General features: G+C 36.4%; 1 protein-coding gene across 1 annotated transcript in view; it reads left to right on the top strand.

The window, feature by feature from the left end:
* Positions 1 to 20,435, top strand: part of TMEM245 (transmembrane protein 245) — a gene marked incomplete at its 5' end in the record, with an annotated part of 80,686 nt that overhangs the window by 13,266 nt on the left and 46,985 nt on the right. The window contains 5 exons of the mRNA XM_031552702.1: positions 2,169 to 2,378; positions 6,740 to 6,909; positions 10,663 to 10,686; positions 16,863 to 16,967; positions 18,307 to 18,389. Coding sequence (XP_031408562.1) covers positions 2,169 to 2,378; positions 6,740 to 6,909; positions 10,663 to 10,686; positions 16,863 to 16,967; positions 18,307 to 18,389 — 592 coding nt within the window. The remainder of the gene's footprint in view (positions 1 to 2,168; positions 2,379 to 6,739; positions 6,910 to 10,662; positions 10,687 to 16,862; positions 16,968 to 18,306; positions 18,390 to 20,435) is intronic.

The raw sequence follows: 20,435 nt of genomic DNA, 5'->3' as shown, positions 1-20,435 counted from the left end.
TAGTCTTTTTTTCCTCTCCCCATCTTCTTTTTTTCCTGTCATTTTATTCCCTCCTGTGTTTTGCATTCTGTGTAGTCTGCTTATGTTCATAGAGTAACTGATAGAGAAACTGTACGAGAGTGATAGAGTACAATTGGTACTACTCAACATTATTGTTGCTGTTATTTAGTTTTCTTTATAGCAGAAATCCTTTCCAGCACATTTTTCATTGCCAGAAGGGGTAATATTCTTTTCTTCTTTCATAAAAGTGACAGTACTAAGTGCTTTTGGGGCAAAAAGTATCAGATAACTTTCATCTTGAGACGAAGGCTTCGCCGAATTAAATTCCTTTGTTTTCTATTTTGGCTTTTAGAATTGTCTTCTCCTTGAGTTTCTGCTTGTTGTCATGTTACTTCTTACACTGATTATTGCAATTCTGGAGAAAAAGTAAAAAAGAAAAGTGTTGAGTAAGTTGAATAGATGGGGAAAATTCTCGATTATGAACATACTGCTTTCTTTCAAGCTTTATTAGCTTGAACGTTTGTTTTTTTTTTTTTTCCTTCTTCAAACTGCAAGGTACAGGGGAAAGATGGACCTCTTTATTTCTTATGACAGTAACATTTTGCCTTTCTTTTTAGGAGAGCTTCTGTTTACAGGTAACTTCCTTTCCCCTTATGCAAAATTAACTTGGATCTTTTTATCCAAAGTATAGTTCATATATGAGAGAGCTGGCCTTCATCTATTTGAAATGTGAACTGATTTGCTAAGAAGCACTCCACCTGAGCCATCTGCTGTATTTGGCTGCTTGCTGAGCTGCTTCTTTCGGATTGCCTCCTGTAACTCCTTTGGGAATATTCATCAGATATGTTACCTGCAAGCAGCTGATGTTTCTGTTATCTTCCAGTGTCTGTCAGTTAGTTGAATCAGTACATCTGTTCTGTGGTATTAGTGAGGTTTCAAAGTGCTTATAATAAGCTCTAAAAGTAGTTCCACTTACTTGTAGAAAGACCAGAGTAGATTTCCAAAACAAAAGAAGAGCGTTCATCAAGTGTGTGGGGTGACAGAATCTGTTATTTATGCTTTGTTCACATATGACAAATCTGCCTTTTCTCTGCTTGAGCTGTTAATGCTTTAGTCTAGGAATGTCTTAAGTAAAGGTGCATCAGAGCTAAAATTGCATGTGTGATGTGTGTGGGTTTTTTTTTTTTTTAATGTATGCAGCATATTGTAATGCAGTTTTTCTTCATGGGGGGAAAGTGCTGTTGATGTGATACAAATCCAGTTTTCATTGCTTAACTGCTGCTGTGTGTACGACACAGCAAATTACCTTTTATTCGTTAGCTCAGAGTAGCTTTTCAGGTTTTCTTGTATTCCCATTCTTCCTTTATGGCTGTAAATGTTTTTCATATCATGTCGCATGGGAAACTTCCCATTTTGCCTCAAGGGGCTGAGCATGGGGATGCAGTAAAAGCTGATAGTGGTATTCACAGAAAGAGATTGTTCTATTTACAAAAACTTTAATTTGAACGTAGTATTTTTGCCTGAAGTTACTATTTGCTATTCATTCTTAAATAATTTCATTTTTAACCCATCACCTCACATTTATTTTCAAATTGAACTTTACTGGTTTATAAATGAATGGCAACATTTGTTATCTACTGATCTGTGCTTCCTTTAGACAAATCAGGATCACAGTGCTATGTTTGTAATGTGAGCATTCAAAAAAATGTAGTAAGAAGATTATAAGCATCCTCTTCGATTTATGCTCTTTTTTGTTTAAATGAGTTTTGAGCAAATCTGAGTTTTTGAATCCTTGAAAAGATTTAAGACAAAAATTTCTGCTTTCCTGAGGTTTCCAGAGTTTTGTGGTTATTTGCTAAAGTACATTTAGTTCGCAATTAACATGTGGCAATAAGAGGCCTCTTAGAGGCTGTAGCATCTCTTTTCTGTTCTTCCCCGTACTGTCTGACATGGTGACGTGTGATTTGGGAAAGCCTATGCAGCCCTGTTCTAGCTTTTCAAGTCACAGATCGGTGTCAAGGCTGTTTCTGTCATCTAGTGAAATTACAAAGAAATAAAAATAGCAACAACACAAAATTAACACCAGGATAAGCTGTAGGGAGCAATATTCTGTTCTGCAGTAGAGATTAATGTGATAATTTCAACTTCTTTGCTTTTGTTTGTTTTAGATGCCACAGAAGATGATCCACCTTCACAAGCTTCATCATCGTTCTCCTCTGCATCCTCTTCTGGGAACAGACAAAGACCTGAGATTGGTTCTTTTCTTAAAAAAAAGAAAACTAGTGATGTTTACTTCGTTACGCTTGTGTGGGCAATTGTTATTGTCCAGATCTGGCTAAATTTCTGGATTGTGCAGCTATTACCAGTGCCTTTTGCAGGTAGTAATATAATTACTATTCGTGTTTTTTTAAATGATGACTTTGGATAGCTGTAGGCTTTGTGTACAGTGAAGTAAAAGAAAAGGTCTATAGGCTTATACAGCTTTTTAAAATTTAAAGCTTTTTAATGACTTTCTATTTTCAGGTGTTCAGAGTTCAAAAACATCAGTGTTATCTATGAACTGTAGTTTCAAATGGGATTAATGTGGGCTGTCTGTTACCGTGTAGTGGACAACTGTCATTGTAAAATTGCTTTGTCTGTTGACTGTCGTTGCTATGTACGTTACCTGGAACAATTTAGTGCCACACCTTAGATTGTAGGAATGCTTTTGGTTTGGAGTACTTTTGTTTTCTTTCTCTTGATGTCTTCTCTTTCATGTGTCTGTACGTATTGACAGAAAATATTTTTGCTGTTATTCACTGTTGAAGTACAACTCATACATCTGTTTTATTTTCCATTAAAAATATGTTGCTAAATTCTGTGAACAAATCACAAGATGAATTTGATTCTAATTCTAGCTCTTGGGTTAATTGGCTTTGTCACTTCACATCTGTGCATCTGTTCTGTTACATATCAAGAAAGAATGGAATATTTGATAGCTGTCTGAAGAAGTGATTTAAAAGCTGAATGCCACTCCTGTAGCCTTTTTGGAGGGTAGATAGGGAAGATAGGAACTCTAGAAATAAGTCTGGCCTGCTGTAAATCTGAATTCTCTTTTCCCCTAGCTGTAAACAAAGTGAGTTCCCTGATTTCTTTAGGCTTTTCTCTAAACATTAACTATCAGTATTTTTAATGTATCTAGTACTGTTTACTCCTTTTCCAAGTTGTGTGGGTGGGTCCAGCAAGCAGCAAAAGTACCATGAAGCTGCTTACTCTTTCTCTGTGCTTCAGTGTGGTCTTATCCATTGGCTGCGTTGCCCTCACTGAGGCATGTAGTCCCTCTGAGCCACTGAGGCGCCGCAGTCCCTCTGGTGTGCCTGCTCTCTAATGGGACGCTTCTGCTCCTCTGGCCTTTTTGTTCCTTCCTCCTCTCTATTCATTTCCTCCCTGTTCTCTTCTATGTTTCTTCCTCCTCTCCTTCTCTAGCGTTTTCTGCTCTTTCTTAAAAACGCTTTCATGGAAGCAGCACATGTGGTTCAGCTGTGGTCTGCTGTAGGCCCATTGAGGAGCTGGCTGGAACTATCTCGTACTCTTCCCTGGTCTCTTTCCAGGGAGGCCACTCTGCTACCTGGTACACAAAGACATTATAGACTCTCCAGTTTCCTAAAAATCTCAAGAGTGTGTAATCATTGGAAATAACTGCTTGTGTGGGAGTGAAAAATGGGCACAATAATTTTGCAGTTAGGCAGACAATGGTGGTTGGTTGTAAGCTTGATCCAGACAAATTTAGATCAGAGTGTGAATCTGTAACTGAAATGGATGAATACTGCTGTTGCCAGTCCCTAAGGTTAAATCGGCTACCTGAGCAATAAACTCAAGCAAAATAGAAATTAATTTTGAGAATGTTTGTGACCTGCTGTCTTACGGGAAACACTGGGCTAGTAAATGCTTTGTCTTCGCCATAGACAATGAATATAACTTGATCACCACAAAAATGTTATGAGAAGGCAGTATAATGATGAACAGAGCTGAAATTATACCAATGGATCGCATTAAGTGTGAGAAAGCAGATGAGAATAAACCCAGTTTGATAAAAGAGAAGTGGTATTAAAAATACGTAGTAGTGGAAAGTAGCAGGGTATATAAAGCAAGTTTTCTTGCAACTTTCTAAGTTTGAGGCTGCTAAATATGCTTAAATTTAGAGACCTGGAGGAGATTGCTTCTAGTGTGTTTAAAAACAAACGACAACAACAAATCTTGAAGTTTGAAGGGGTTACTTTTGGTAGCATAACTCACACTAGTAGAAAGGATGCATGTGAAACAGGATTTAGATTATTAGTAATATCTTGCAATCATTAATGTTTTTCCTTGAGATAATTTTTCATTCAATGGAATGAGATGCTCTTAAAATTGCTTGATGTAGAGGATAGAAAGTAATTATTCCACAAAATGAAGAGGTGAAAGGATGACTTTTTAATTCAAAAGCTAAGCAATAAGCCAAATTGTGGAACACTCTGTAGCATTTGCTCAGTGATGTCAGCCTGGTATTGTCTTGCCTTAAGATCTTTCATTTGCTTGCTGATTCTGTCAAATATATATTTCACTTTTTCTTTCGACTCTTTATCCTACTCTATTTTCAGTTGTGTGATTGACTGTTGGATTTCTTGATAACACATTTGCAGAAAGTGTACAGTTAGAAGATACTGTTTAAATGTTTGTATTTAAATAATAGGAAAAGTTTAGAACGCCGTTTCAAATGTGTCACTTGCTTCTTGAAAATGCAAACTTTCCCTATTTTGCCATCAACATATTTACCATCGGTGGCATTCTATCATACAAAGCTTCAACCTACAAGTTAAGTGCTGTAGGTTGGCACTGATGCTTTTCTCCTGTTTGCTTACCTGATGATCTCTATAAGAAAGCTTACTAGACTAATTTAAGAGACTAAATCCTGTATTTGCCACATGATGGTGCCAGAGGCAAGCAAACCAAAGCTCAGTGAATTGTTGAGTGAGCTCTTTATATACCTGAGTTGCTTTAAAATAGTAGGCTTTTGTGGAACCTTGATAAATGCACTGTGGGTGTTAAAAGTTTGCCTTTGGGGCCATGGATGTCATTTTGGATATCTCCAAGTAGAAGCATAATGAGTGTTTCGCATGACGGGAGGATTGTTATAGTATGGAAGTGTGGCAGTAAGTAATGCATCTAATTTGGAGAAAGAAAATCTTTTTTAAAACTGTGTTTGAATCTAGTGATGGGGAGTTCAGTATCAAATATTGCAGTAAATATGATATATAGGATCATGTTATATGTTCTCATTGATATTCCAGTAAAATCGGTTGTAATAGAAAGGTTGAATAAAAAAGAATATGACAGAAAAACATCAGGATATTAAAGGCCCATTAGCTTCTGGGGAAAGTTCTGTATGTAGCATTCTTTCTTTGCTTTCACATTTTTTATCATGGTTCTTTACTAGTTTTGAGTGTATACTCAGTAAGTGAAGGAGAACAGAGATATCTTAGAAAAAGACTTATGTGGAAGTCTCTGGGCAGTATCTTATCGTAGGTAAACAAATACCTGTGTGTTTTTTTTTCCTTAACTGTAGTGCTAGACTTTTCTAGTGTTGTTAAGTACTGTGGATCCACGTTAGGAATATTGGAGAAAAGCTATTTGTGGTAGAAAAGCGCTTCTGTTCAAAAGGAAAGGGAAGAGTGGGTCCATAGGAGGGCCATGAAAATGATCAGAGGGGTGGAGCACGTCTCCTACAAGGGCAGGCTGAGGGAGCTGGGGCCCTCCAGCCTAAAGAAGGCTCTGAGGGGACTTTACAGCGGATTTCCAGTACCTGAAAGGGGCCTACAAGAAAGCTGGGGAGGGAGTTTTTAGAAGGGCAGGTAGCGGCAGGAAAAGGGAAAGTGATTTTAAACTGGCAGAAGGTAGATACTAGGAAAAAATACTGTGAGGGTAGTGAGAAACTGGAACAGGTTGCCCGGAGCAGTTGTGGATGCCCCCTCCCTGGAAACACTGAAAGCCAGGCTGGATGGGGCTGCGAGCAACCTGGTCTAGTGGGAGGTGTCCCTGCCTACAGCAGGGGGCTGGAACTAGATGATCTTAAAGGTCCCTTCCAACCCAAACCATTCTGTGATCTATTTCTTTTATCTGGTTTTGAGGAGCAGCATAGATTTTTCTGAAGTTTTTTCTGATGATCTTCCAACCAGGATATAGAGCTGATCTCAAGATAATGTTTTAAATGTTTAAAAGCAAAAATCATCAGTAGTTGTATTTCATTTGAAAGTCTGTATACTCACTTTGTGATCTGCTCCCAGTCCCTTGATATAAGATGTAGGTTTATCAGAATAGAAGACCTGAAACTCGAGGAATTAGTGAAGAACTTCTTTTACGTATAATCTATTAATAAGTTCTGAGTGTGGTATCTGTGCTGTGTGTGTGAACATATGATAAACGCACTTTACTGGAATCATGGATTGGCACCTGCTTATCTTAGGCCTTGCTGAAATCTCAGATGCCTAAGTATGCAGTGCATGGGCACTTCTGTTCTTGTGCAGTTTGAATTCAGTGTAGATAAGTGTGTCTGTTAAGTGAATGAGAAGATTAGCGGTAAAATCACTTCAAAATTCTCAAGTTGGTTTCTAATGCAAAATAAAACTTTTGCTTTCTTTTTTGTAGGTCTTCCATACTGGCATAGTTTTGTGGTGCTCCTCTGAAAATGACTAATCTTTTTATTTCCTTCTTGTGGTTGCAGTTTGGGCACTAAAAAAACTCGTGGTTCATTTTGGAGTTTTGAGTTTCATGGCAAAACGTTGCAAAAGTTGGTGGCAACTTGTTGAAAACTTTGTGAAAGAACGTCAGGAAGCTCTTGCACCGCGTCCCATTAGAGGGCTTGGAAGAGTCATGTTGAAGCTTGACAGTAAGGTATTTCTGCTTACTTTCTTAAGCAACTGAAAAATCTGTTTTGTTCTATGTTAACTGTTTGCTGAGATGCTTTAACTCCAAAATAAATGTGTGTCACTAATAGAAATGTCTGTCATGTAAAAGTATATCTGTCTTACAGTGTAATTTAGACCTTGTCTCTTCTGTCACCACTCACACTGAAGTACACATTTAACTTTTGTTCAGTGTACGCAGAGCCTGACAGAAGTCACTTACGAAAGTTGAGTTAGCTTTAGAAGATTCCTTATCTGTATCCTGCAAACTTCTTATGTTCAGTCTCCTTATCTGGTTGCAAAGATTTTGAAGTTAAACTTACTGAGCTTGGAGGTGAAAGATGAAATGTTTCTTCTTCTGTTGTGCAGACTGAAGGGTCTGAGCTAGCTTGAATACATTTGTTTATACTAACTTACATGGACAAGAAGTTGTTGAACACGGTGGCATGGTAAAGAATGGAGACTTTCTTTTGTAGGAGAAGAAATATGATAGATAAGATACTTGGGAAGATCTGTAGAGTAAGACTTCTGAGATCCTCTCAGTTCCCTCATCACCTTTAAAATGCATTGCCGAGATTTAATGGGTGTAGGAAATAAATAATAAATAATAGTTCCATGGAGTTAATTGAGGAATAAATTGAAAAAGAAAAGCCTTTTCAGAATACAGCTATGAACAAGTTGAAGGGGTTTTCAGAAGACAGTGGGAAAATGTAACATGTTAAAGAGGAAAAAAAGTTTACAGTGTACAAAGATTTTTACTAAAAGCTTTTGCTTTGAAAGTAAGAAGGCTGTCTAAACAGAATAGTACTGTATTGTCAGAATAGTAATGTATTGTCTTTCCTGTGTTGTTGAGTTTAGTGTTCTCGTATCGCAGAGCTACATGATAAAGGATGTTTCCTAATTCTATTAAGCCTTTTTTTCCTCGAAAAAGGTAGGGTTTTTGTCCTAATGTGCACCAGAACTTCCCACTCTTCAGCTTAAATGTACTGAAGGTCAGTTTATACTCATATTGTTCTTGTCTAAGCAAATGAACAGTTTGGACAAAATACACTACTTCATCTTCCCTCCCTTGTTTTTTAGCTAACGGTCATACTCCTGTGTCTGTGCTGTATGTTAAAACAATCCAAGCTCTTTTAGCCATTAAAAGAAATGTGTTTGATATTCTGCATGATTGTATTGTCCTTGTTTGTGCCTGTTGTGATTCACTTGTCTCATGGGTGACTGGAGTTATGTGTGGGCTTCCAGTATTTGTCACACTAATGCTTTCATAATCTTTGAGTTCTGCTGGATATGCTTGTTCTGTGCCACATAGGATCAAGAATGCATCCTATCTCCAAGAATTTGGGAAGCAATGCCAGTAGGGTTAGATCTATTTCATAACTAAAAAAGTTTTGTTTTTTTTTTTTAAAAGTACATGCTGTTCTTTTTCATTGCTCATCAGCTCCTGGTTATCTTATTGGAAATGCAGACAAAATTTGAATTGAAGAGAAGATCTTATCAGAGATAAGTTGGGCATTGTTTTTCATTTTCATTCTAAACAATAGGTCAGGATGTGTCCATACATGCAGACCTAGTTTAAATATGGACTATAGAAACAGTGTCGTTACTGTATTCATTAGTCCCTAGTTATAGATTTGGTCCCTGGAGCTGATGGACTCAGCTATTCAAACGTAGGGGTTTACTGGAGGAAGGAGGAGGAAAAGTTGCTGTTGTCATCTGTTCATTCACCTTGTAACTCAGTAGAATCGTGCATGTTCTCATTAACAGTCAAGAACTAATAGTTTGCTTCAATCTGATAAATTTTTTTTAAAAAACAACACCACCACCTTTGTCTTTTAACATAGTGACTGTAGTTTTGCTTCATTGAATTCTCTGGGTAGTTAGGCAGCATAATCAGAAGATCTTCACGCACTTCTCTATTTTTGGTATATTGTTGCGTGCATCCTTTCTGATAGACTTCAGCAAATCACATGGTTATTGCACAGAGCTTCTAGATAGAGCATACTAGAATTTTATAACTGGAGGACTTCAGTAAGGTGTTTGGACTTTGAATAAAATCGAGGTTTGGTTCCTCAGGTACGAACTTTGGCATACAGTTAAAGCAAGAAGAAGCCAGACAAAATCTCTATCAGTCCATTTGTTATTCTAGAAATCAGTTTCATAGACATATAAGGTATTGCATAAATGGTTTTCCAGTAATTAACTAGAAAAGTTGCTGTAGCCAGATTTGTTTTGAAATACCAGAATGTTAGTTTTGAGCTTAATAACCTATTCTTAAATGTGTATTTATCCTACTTATAGAACTACTTAAAAATAGATATTGGTAAGATAATAGGCAAGTGGAGCCCCTCAGATTTTCTCTTAAACGTTAATTAATAAAATGATTGTTATTTTTAGCATGTGATATTTCCTTGTTATTATACTTATCAACTAATTACAGGAGGCATACATTTAGTAAAAATGCCAGAATTTCACATTCTGCTAAAAGCTCTGGCTGAGACAGGGGCTCTGACCTTTGCTATAAATTATGCCATAGGTGAAGAAGGAAAATAGAAAGAAATTGTACAGTGTCAGTTTGAAGCTTTTGGAGCTTTGCTGTCCCTTTTCCCACTACTGTTCTGCTTTCCTTGAGCATACTAAAGCCATGCAACTACAGAGGAAAATAACTGGGTGCTTTGTGATGTCTTTTATTTTCAGATTTCCTGGTGTTCATATTTCCTTGTAAATCCTGCTTCTGATAAAAAATTAATTAACATCGAGTGTTGTTTTCTGTTTTTGTTTTTGTTGTTTTTAATTAGGAATGCTTTGTTTTCACTGGGAGCTAATGCAAGTTCAAGCAGTTGGTGAAAACTAACTCTGGATTAATTAAGAGTTTAATAACCTTTCTTGTGTTCAAGGAGGAGCAAACTTAGCTTATTTCATCTTAACTTGTCACGCAGATGAGTAATAGCGTTAAAGCTTTTCACTGTTGTTACGCTGCTAACGGATTACTAATAGCAAGAGTTAAGAGTATAGTAGAAACTAGACCTTAAGCGAGTCTACTTGAGTGCTTTGTGTGAGAATTAGTAAAAGATAACAAGTAATTAAAACAGCACAGTTGTACAAGAGAGAAGATGGTCTGTTGAGAAATGAAGAGCTTTTTGTGCAACTGATGGAATTAAATGAAGGCCATACGTTGATCTGCAGTTTGTTTTTGTGTGTATGTCAGATTTCTTTCCATGTTGAGACATTGAATGTGAACGTTGTAATAATACGAATGTAGAACTAAAAAATATTTCAGAACATCCCTATTATTTCTAGTGTTATAACAAATGAAACTGCCTGGGTGGGAATATAAATGTAATCATTAAGTATCTCATGTTAAGTTTTGACGTTTCAGTAATGTGTCCTTCTTGGAGTGCAAATCCTATTCTGAAATCAGAAATGTTAACACTCAGAATAATGACCAGGTTATGCTGATTGCTCTGTTAATATCATTGTTTGTTTTTACTTGTTATATCTCCCTTTGTTTAAAAAATGCATGCTAAATGCAAGAATCTATATTTTACTGTTGAAGTTTTTATGCTATTTTCTTCCTATTACAAGTTAATTTTGTGTCTGAGACAATTTCATTCTCATTCTGTGGGTGACTGCCTGCCTCTCATTGCTTTCCCCTCCCTCTATTACTGCATTTTTCAATAATTTTCCACTGTGTTCTTGTCTTTTTTTCCCTTTTCTTCCATCTCCCTCTGCCACTGACAAGCTGTGGCACTGGCTTAATAAGAAGGTAAATAAACAGCAAAATTGTAATTTCAACTAATCAATTCTGCGGTTTTGGGGAGGTTTTTTGCAGCATGAACACTCCTTAACAAGCTTTGCTTCTTAGTTTTCTCTCCCAAGCGTTTCTTTTCCAGCTCTTGACATAAGCTACGGAAGGTCATATAATTATACCTGATCTCTTGTCTTCTACTAAAATAAACGCATATAGTTACACGTTTTGTACAACAGAATATTGCATTAGCTTTTCAAGTGGTAGTTTGATTTAGTAGCACTTGTATTTCAAAATGGTTGATCTACTCCTACTCCTGACAAAATGAGTTAATTCCCTGACTAGACATCTGTTCTCTGCTCAAGGAAAGCATTAGTTATATGAATTAATGTGGGAGTGGTGAGGGATGGGGCTTGAAGTGCAGTCTTGGAGCTAGGAACATAGATGCATGCACACAGTGCATTGCGTGGTTTTGGTCTGTGCTATTAATGTTTTCTGTGAAGTGTCAAATTGGCCTGTATATTCAGTGATAGTGTAGCACAAGTAAAATGAGAGTACCTGCGTGGTCTGAGACCTGCTGAATCCAATGACACTCTGAAGAGAAGTGCTTGCTGGTTAGGAAAAAACAAAAAAACACAAAAAAACAAACCCAACAAAAATGTTGGTATAGCTAAAATATTAGTGTGTATCTGGCTTATAAAAGTATGTCATGTGTTATATATGAAATGTAGTCCTCGGTAGACGTGGTTCATCTTAATCAGTCCCAGTGGACTATTGCTCTATGGGGAACCATCAACCCAAGAAAAGTTGAAACTGAATCAGTCTGTGTTTGGCCTCAGGTGTGACTGAAATCTGGAAAACTCAATGCGGTGATATGTTTGAGACCTGGGCAGTGTCGTTGCTGGATGTGTACATCTGAAGAACTCTAGAGTTTTGGCGAGGAAAATTAAGGGTGTGATAAAACATGAAAACTAGGTAACTGAGAGAAAAGGAAAAAGATGAAGTACCATATGTAGAAATGAGTTACACTGTCAGCAGCAACTTTTGTCCTTACTTATCACTTCAGTACTGCTGGGCTAATCAGAGTGCTTTCTTGGTTTATAAACACTTTTAATCTTTGATCAACCACATATCAATTCTATTCAGTAACAAGGTTACTGAAGGTAGAAACCATAGATCTACCTTGCATGTTGTGAAAGATACCTGAAATACCTTTGTTGTGAGTGATGGTGAAAACAAATAGAGCAGAATAGTAGAGGATGTAGGCCATGAAGGGCACTTGGACAACTCCCCACAAGGTTCTTTTAAACAACTGAAGGAGGTTCGATAGCTGACATCTGCTGGATAACAGATGAGGAGTGATACTGCAAGTAGTGTGTAGGTTGAGCAGTTACAATGAATTTAGTATGTTTAATCACAAGTATTTAATCATTGAGCTAGGATTGTGTATTTGGGAGGGTTTCAAGGTAGAGTTGCTTGTTTTATGCTTCAGTTTATAACTGTCCACTGAAAGGGACAAATTTCAAATTTTCTTTTGCCTTTTAATATCATTTGGCTATTTTAAAGCTGTACTTTTATTTCCTGTTTTTGCAGTGTTTCTTCTCTCTTGGTGGTTTGTGATCAATAAACACATACTACCGTAACCCTTCATAAAAATTTGGATTAGTGATTGGTTTGTTTGCACGCTTGAGGTGAGCTGCTAAGTTCAGTGAATCACCAGTAAAAGCTCAGTCTCCACTACTTTTGTCTCTGAATTTTACTTGCTTTTTTGAAAACTCAGTCATATGGTATTTTTTTTTTTAAATATTGATATGTTGTAAGAATAATTTGGTTGCTGTTACTTTGAGTTATTGGTGCTTTTTTATATTAGAGAAGTGAATTATTGGTCAAAAACCAATGGATACAGCCTCTTAGAAGAGGATTATGTAGTTCCTAGGAGATGGATTTTGAAACTGATGTTTGACTTCGTATTTTTATAGGATGAGATCTTTGTAGTCTTGTAGTGTTGCATATAGTGTTGACTTCTGTGCATGATGAGCAAGTAATAGCAGCATTATAGTCAAAATAAAGAAAAAAGCAAAACAACAAGATACAAGAAGTATATCAGGTTCTTGAGGGTTGTTTTTTTTTTTCCTCTTAAATTTAAAAAATGTGCTCTACCAAAGGCAAAGAATGGAGGAATCATAACATAGAACGTTGTACTCAAAAAGTTACTTCCTCTGGGCCTTTCTCTTTTTTACTACTCTGCAGGGAAGTATGTTTGGGAATGCTAACATAAGTTCCTGATAATCCACTGAGAATCACAGAAATGACAATGTCTGAAGTGATGACTATCTGGGCTGCTGGTGATAAACCTTAGCTTTTTTTCTTCCTGTTCCAAGAGCTGTCAAAGAGGTGCTTGAATTTTTCTTTAGCAGACAAGAATGATGTATAATTGTGTTTAATGTAGCAGATACCGCCCAAAGTGGAGTATAGCTTCTACTGGGTTACTGTGATTTGTTCTATGACATTGTACATGGCAGGAATCTTTAAAATTAGTAAATACTGTTGTTGTTGGAGGGACATAAGTATGAGTGGGCTCATCTAGATTGTTTTCCATTGTTAACTTAGCTATTCATATGATTCATTTCAGCATAGTATGAGTTGTGTTACAGTTATAAGCTTCCCTTTATTCTCACCAGATGGTATTAATAAGATGATATCAAATATTAATTGAACTAAAGGAAAATTTTATCAAGTCTATTGTCTGAAAAGATATGGGGGAAAAAAAAGATCCTGATAGATGGTGAAATAGTGTTTAGAAAGAAATCATCCTTGTTGGTAATTTCATGTACAGTTAATGAAAATGGAACAGATATCCAGGTATGCGTCACTGTGTGTGAAGTGCAGTTCATAAAATGGCTTAAAAAAATGTTCTGATGGCTGTGCAGTTTGAGAACGCTAAAATATGAATTCATAAATGATGGATCTTACTGCATAACCTGTCTAGATAGCATGATTCCTGGTTGCTAAACATGACCAGAAGTCGTCTTGCAGCTCACTGTAATGGGGTTTGTATCACGATATGAAAGTTGTAAGCAGGGAGTACTTAAAGATGTTTGAGAGGCATTTTAAAAGAGTGCAGCTTGGCTTAGAAACTTATTTCTATCTTGAGATAAATTCTAAAAAAATGTTTTGACAGTTGATGCCTTTTCCTTTAAAACCTTGAAAATTTAAAATAGCTTTTTGCAGTCAGTCTATCACAACTTTTTAACCTCTCAATTTGGTTTTAAAAGTGTGACCTTCTGTAGCTTAGGAGCCTGGCTTTGCTTACCTTTGCATAATTTTGGATGTTGTGGCAGCATCAGCTTCTTGTTGTTAACTAATTTTTAGATGAAGAAGCTCAGAACTGAATTTAGAACTTCATGATCTCTGGCTGATGACTAGTGTTTAGTCAGTGTGTTTGTATTTGTGTGTATGTCTGTGATTTACAGAAGAGATGTAAAGGGATGGCCTGATTCAGTGGTAAGTACAAGTATGCAGGGATTTAGCATTCTGACTTCCATGCAGTACTAAGCTAGTAGCAATGAATTATTTAACGTGAGTGTGCCAGGGTGAGCGCTTCCTACTGAAGTATTGAGGGTAAATGGAGAGGAAGGGAGGGAAGCTTAATAGCAAGCAAATTAAAGGAGGCAGAATAAATATAACCCTAAGATAATGTTGTGCTTCTGCTTTTATTACGAGTATACTGAATCCAATTCAGATCTCTACTCTGATTTGTTTGTAACAGTTGTGTAATGTTGATCTCCTGGTGAGAGATGTGATTGAGGTACCCGTAGGCATACTGCACTTGGCTTCCGTGTAGATTCCACGGGCTACCTGCCCAAGAAAATAAAAAAAGTGGGCTTGCATGGCTGGGGTTGCTGTCTGTGCTAGTGCAGCATCAGCGTTGCCATTGTTTTGCTAACTAGATTAAAAGTAATTGAGGCTTCACACATGTTGCAGCTGCACTTGCAAGGCATTATAGCTGAATTCCAACCTGCAGTGGGAAGCATCAAGAAAAGATCCTTGCTGGTGATGCTCAGAGAGTCCTCATCCTTAATTTTTTTTTTTTGGTAGCTTTTTCTTCTTCCAGTAATTGCTATGGTGGTAAAACACGTAAAACGTCCAGCCTATGCTGCTGGATGAGATATGAGATTCTTCCTGTTGGGTATTCTCACACAGCTGGTGATACTAGCAGTGAGACAGGTTCGAGTTCTAGATGTTAAGACTAAGTAGTGAGTTGATTTTTGTCTCTAACTTAGAAAGTAAATAAGAATTAGTTTTTACTTTGATTAAGAAATAGCAAGGGAAGCTTTACTGTCTTTTTCTGTAGCTTCGGTTTAAAACCCATGCCATAAATTTTCCCTTCCCGGCCATTGATTGCTTTTCAGGGATAGATTTTGATTCTCACCTTCAAAACAGAGGCTTTCATTTTTGCTTCTCTTGCTTAATTCTTAGCTGAATGTGAAATGTGGAAGGGCACAGCAAATCCTGTTTTCTGTCTTGTTTCCAAAGAGTTAACAGCCCCAAGTAGAAATTAGTCAGAATTTTTCTGAAAGCTGCGCTATTGTTACAGGCAGGTAACCTCCCACCCAGCATAAAGTATTTCTGATGGCACAGAGATTTCAGCAGTGGGGGAAAAATGTTAAAAATATCCAAGGTGTAAGGTTTTGCAGATTCCTCCCAGTTCTACAGAATTCCTTTCTGCAGGTCAGATAGGTCTTGCCATAGAAACTTGCTGGCTCAGCATTAGTTTCTGTTTGCTTTCTTCCAGCTTTTCTCGGTATTTCTAACAGCAGTTCTAAAATGCTGAACGTAATCCTTATCGTGATTCAGATCAAAGAAGGAATTGGTTGTAAAAACTTAAAGCCTTTTTTTTTTCCGCAAAGCTTCATGTGGAAAATGCTTAAATGTTACAGGATGAGCTTCTGTTCCTTTTCAAGCAGGAGATACAACTTCTGTGTTAAGCAGTTCAATAATCAGACATACAGCAGTCCATAGTAGTTATTGGTTGTTGATTTCCTGTGTAGGACTGGGGCAAATAGTGAGGAAAGAAGTGGTTTACAAATGTAAACCATCGGTAAGCTCAGTAGTTTGGGAAGAACTCTATGCAAAGAGTTATCATCCTAATCTCTGGATACGTAACTTACACTCACTTGGAAATACTTTCTTCTCCTGCATATTGTCATAACTTTGGTTCTCTTAAAGCTCAGATTTCACAATTGTATTTTTTTAATACCAGATGGAATAAAAATAAAACTTCGTACTTGAATTATATAAAAGCTAGAAAAATGTGCTTGATCATATTTGCATGAGCTTTCTCAACTTTTTGTGTGGATAGTCAATTGGTGTATGAGAAAGCTTAGCTTACACTGTGAATAGTCATGTAGTTCAGCAGTTTTCATGTTTTGAATGACATCAACAAAATTTTTCTAATCTGAAGTGGTATCATTGTTACCTGTGGACATGTACAGCATGTGCCTTTCCATAAACCAACACAACAGCAAACATGTTTGTTCCCTGTAGGAGTAGTTTTAGCTGATTCATGTATAATTCTGAGAATCCTCTCCAGATTGAAACTTGATGAAAATATTCAGGACAGAATAATTGGCTAGAAATTCAATAACTTAGAAAGCCTTCAGCTTAAGTTCAGAAGGTGATAAGCAACTTTAAATATTTGGTTATTTGCAGAAATATCTCAGTAGTCATTTAGATAGCTACTAGCTATTCAAGTTCCAAAGTTGTGGTCATACTTAACAGCATGTCTTATTAACTTCCAAGTTCTGTGCAAATAGTGTCTGTAAGTTTCCAAGTTGGTGAAGGACAGGAAATGAAGTCAGTTTTTAGGTTGGTAGTTGAAGTGAATGCACCTTCTCTAGGTCTACTAAGTAAATGTTGAATTATTATTTGCTTTGCAGAGAGCTTGCTGTGTCTTGTGGTAATGTGTAAATGTCGTTTGCAAAACCACATGTCATACCATGGCCTTAATCATGCTAACATTGCTTGTTAATTGTCCATCTCAAAGCTTGGGCATTAATGCTGTTTGATTAGAGCCTAATTTTGCACTCCAGTTGTAAGTAAAGATAACAGTGCTGTTAGATAGTATCTAATGTTGCTTTCATTAGAGATTGGTTTATATGCCATGATTTTTTTCTTTTTTTTTTTCTGCACAGATGATCGTGTGGTTGGAGAAAATGCTAGATAAAATAATCAGCATTTTCATAATATTTTTGCTAGTGATAGGAACCCTTCTGCTAGCCCTGCTCCTTACTGCAAAGGTACGGTGCACTGAAGAACGTTGTCACAGAGCTCATGTTTAAAAGCTGAATGAAAGTTACTGATATTTATGCAAAATTGTGTACCTTAAAGAACCTTTTGAAGTATTTAGGAACGAAGTGTTCTGTAGTCAAATTTATTACCATTCCAAGATTTTTGAGGATAAATGTACATGTATTTATTTATATACTTATACATAACATAACCAATCTGTAGACGTTTGGAGATTTGAAATTTATTCTAGAAGTGCAGTTGTTAGCTTATGTATTAATGTAACAGTTTTGTTTTGCATCTGGTTACAGCTTTCATGTCAGTCGTAGAGTTGCTTAGAATTTTATTTTTTGTTTGCTCTTTTTTTTTTTAATTTACCTTGCATCAAAACCATGTTTGCAAAATGCTTAAGGTGTGTTTGTCTATTTGCTTGTGTGATTGCCTGTAATAACCTCATAGTATCCCATTCGAAGTTAAAATGTGCTGAGATTCAGATGCTTGTTGCAATTGATTTTTGAATTGTGGTTGATCTTTTTTCACCAGAAGAGGTCACCCATATTTTTTGTTTTGTTCTGTTTTGCTTTTTCCTTTTATTTTCTCCCTTTGTTTTTTTTTTATGGAGCTGTATTCTTATTTGGCGCAGTCAATGGAGAGTGAGTGGTTTGCCTGAATAGAGCTATGAAACAAATATCAGATTGATTCTGATGTCAGTCTCATTTCTCCAAAATGTAAACTTGCATAATATTGAGTGCTTAAAATTGAAGGCTTTAAAAGCTGTGCAAATATTCCAGCCTAAAGCTTTCTTACAGTCACAAAAGAAACATTAAGATATTTATATACGATGTCTTTTATTTTCTTATTGAAGAATTAATTTGGTGAGGCACTTCTTAGTGTGGTTGATCGTATTAGAACTGAGCATTCATTAATTTTTATTGTTCTTTGATCCATACCTTGGAAAGTCATATCTGAAACTTAAATGTTTTGTATTTTAGTACTTTTCTGACAGCACAACTGTAGTTAGATATTATTTTGCTATAATATCCCCAGGTATTATTTTTTTTCCAATTGATGAGATGAGGTTTAAATTTCCATTTGCTATTGTTAATTAAACAGTGCGTGACCAAAACTGTCAGAATAGACTGTTGTTTATTACATTGATTTCTTTTCTGGGTTAATGCTACTTCATTGCTCGCAATGGGTCTTCTGAGTTTTAAGAATTATTCTTCCAATCTGTCAGAAACGGGATACTAGCCCATCCCCTCCCAGTACCAAAAAAAAAAAAAGACTCTCAATGTAGGTGGAGTTCTAGTTTGCATTACATGACATTTCTTCTCTCTGTATTTAATTTAGGTACATCAAGAGAGTGTTCACATGATTCAAGTCACGAGCAGCTTGATCAATGAGACAGTAGCCAGTCACCCAGAATGGGCAAAGTAAGAATGCTGAAGTTAAGCGAATAGTATAGGGTGGATGAACAAGCTTCCAGGTGCTCTTACAGATAGTTTGGTTGTTCTGTTGTTTGTTTCTTTTTCTAGGAGGAGGGTTTTTTCTTTTTCTTTTTTTTTCTTTTTTGTTATTGTTGTTTGTTTTTTGGTTTTTTTTGTTTGTTTTTAGCTTAAGAATTCTGTAGGTGAACAGAAATGGGAGTGACTGTTGCAGGCAGATGTAAAAGCTGAAGTGTCAGGAAGTAGCAATGTTTATCCATTACTTTGCAAGAGAGGCATGTGGTATCTCATCTGAGAACTGTTCGAGCTTTGGTGGAGAAGAATAGCTAAATAAAATTCTGTAGTTACAATTTTGGAGGAAAAAAACTTGCATAATACAGAGAATAGTAGTCAAAATTTCTTCCACTTTTGCCCGGAAAAGAAAAGTAATGGTGAAGAATATTCCAAAAGACTGTGAGCTGAAAGCTGAATTATATTTTCCATGTAGAGAGCTGACTACAGAATGCCTTTGGCAGAGTTGAATTTGAAATAAATGTTTCTGGATCAAACCAAAAAAGAGTTCAGGGATAGAAAGAGTGGTGGATGGTGAGAGTTTGGTATGAATTGTTTAGTAAAGGATATTCCTATTTAGAGCAGATATTATGTACACTGGAATATACATCATGATTACAGCTAAAACAAGGTAAATATTAAGGAAGGGAGAATATTATGAAGTAAATGAACATAGCTGAATAATGAGTGCAGTGGTGAGCAAACTGATTGTGTTAACAGTGGAGTGGGAATAGGTAATAAAGGAAGATTATTCAGATTTGCTTTTGTTCTGCTTCGACTAAACAGACCTTGAGTCAGGGCACTTCATGGGGGAAAAAAGAATCATCTCCTAGATGAGAATTGTTGACATTGTCAAGGGCACCTTCTCACAGAAGTGACAGTGGTTTAATAAGATTGAAAGAAACTGTGTACTGTATTATAGGATCAAGGGGAATTTTCAGAAATATAACTAAAATGGTGTTGTTGAGAAATGCTGTAATAACGTGTTTGAGCAAAACTGAAGTAATCTCGGTCAAAAGGGACCACTTAAATGCATTTGTTTGTTCCTTTGTGACATCTACTGTATCATTTAGCCTTCCCATTTTGCCACAGGATGAAAATAAGTAGGAGTAATGAAAATGGAAGTTTGAAAGTCCGAAGCTTACTCACACGCTGTGGATTCTGGAGTATTAGCCGAGTAATTAGCAGAATTTTATTTAGGATGTTTACTTGCAGTTTTTGCCTCCAAATTTGAAGCATTCAAAACACCATATATTAATTCATTAGGAATAAGTATACCTTCTGTCAAATCTAACAAGCTTAGATTTCAGAGCTTGATACTTAATACGTAGATTATGTTTAGAAATGAGTTACTGAAATGTTCTGCACTGGAATTTGATGACATTTCTGAACAGTTATATGCACAGGAAGGATTCCATATTGAGTTAACTCAAGAAATGCAGCAGTTTGGATTCCCAAATGTTTGTTTGTTTGTTTGTTTTTCTTTTTTTCTTTTTTATTTGAAGGGTTTTAGCATTATTAATTGAATGAAGATGTAGAAAAAAAGTCAGGGAATACACGCCCTGTATTCACAATTGTTGAAATGTTAACGGCTCAATAGGTCCGTTATCTGAAAGTGACATGAGCCACGTCATGATTTGTGACATGACATGGAAGTGACACGAAGATACTTGTAAGCAGATAACTTGGTAGAATCTTAGAAATAAGTGGTACTGTAACCTGTTAATTCATTTTGTTGCTTATGCAGAGAAGTCACATTAGCTAACAATTTGCATTCAGCTCATAATTGAGAAGGACACCTTTATAACTAGAAAAGAGTGCTTCATGTAGTATTTTCAGAAAACTAGAACAGTATAAAAAATTATAAGGGTGAACTATGGATAAGGCTCTCTTGAAAACGTTGAGATAGCAATTGAACTAAGGTTGTGGGTACTGTAGTGAATTACAAATGTAATGGCATCTGATATGTTGAATTGTGCTCCG

This window comes from Meleagris gallopavo, chromosome 3, assembly GCF_000146605.3.
Source record: "Meleagris gallopavo isolate NT-WF06-2002-E0010 breed Aviagen turkey brand Nicholas breeding stock chromosome 3, Turkey_5.1, whole genome shotgun sequence".
NCBI lineage: Eukaryota > Metazoa > Chordata > Aves > Galliformes > Phasianidae > Meleagris > Meleagris gallopavo.
This window is presented reverse-complemented; position numbering and strand designations above follow the sequence as displayed.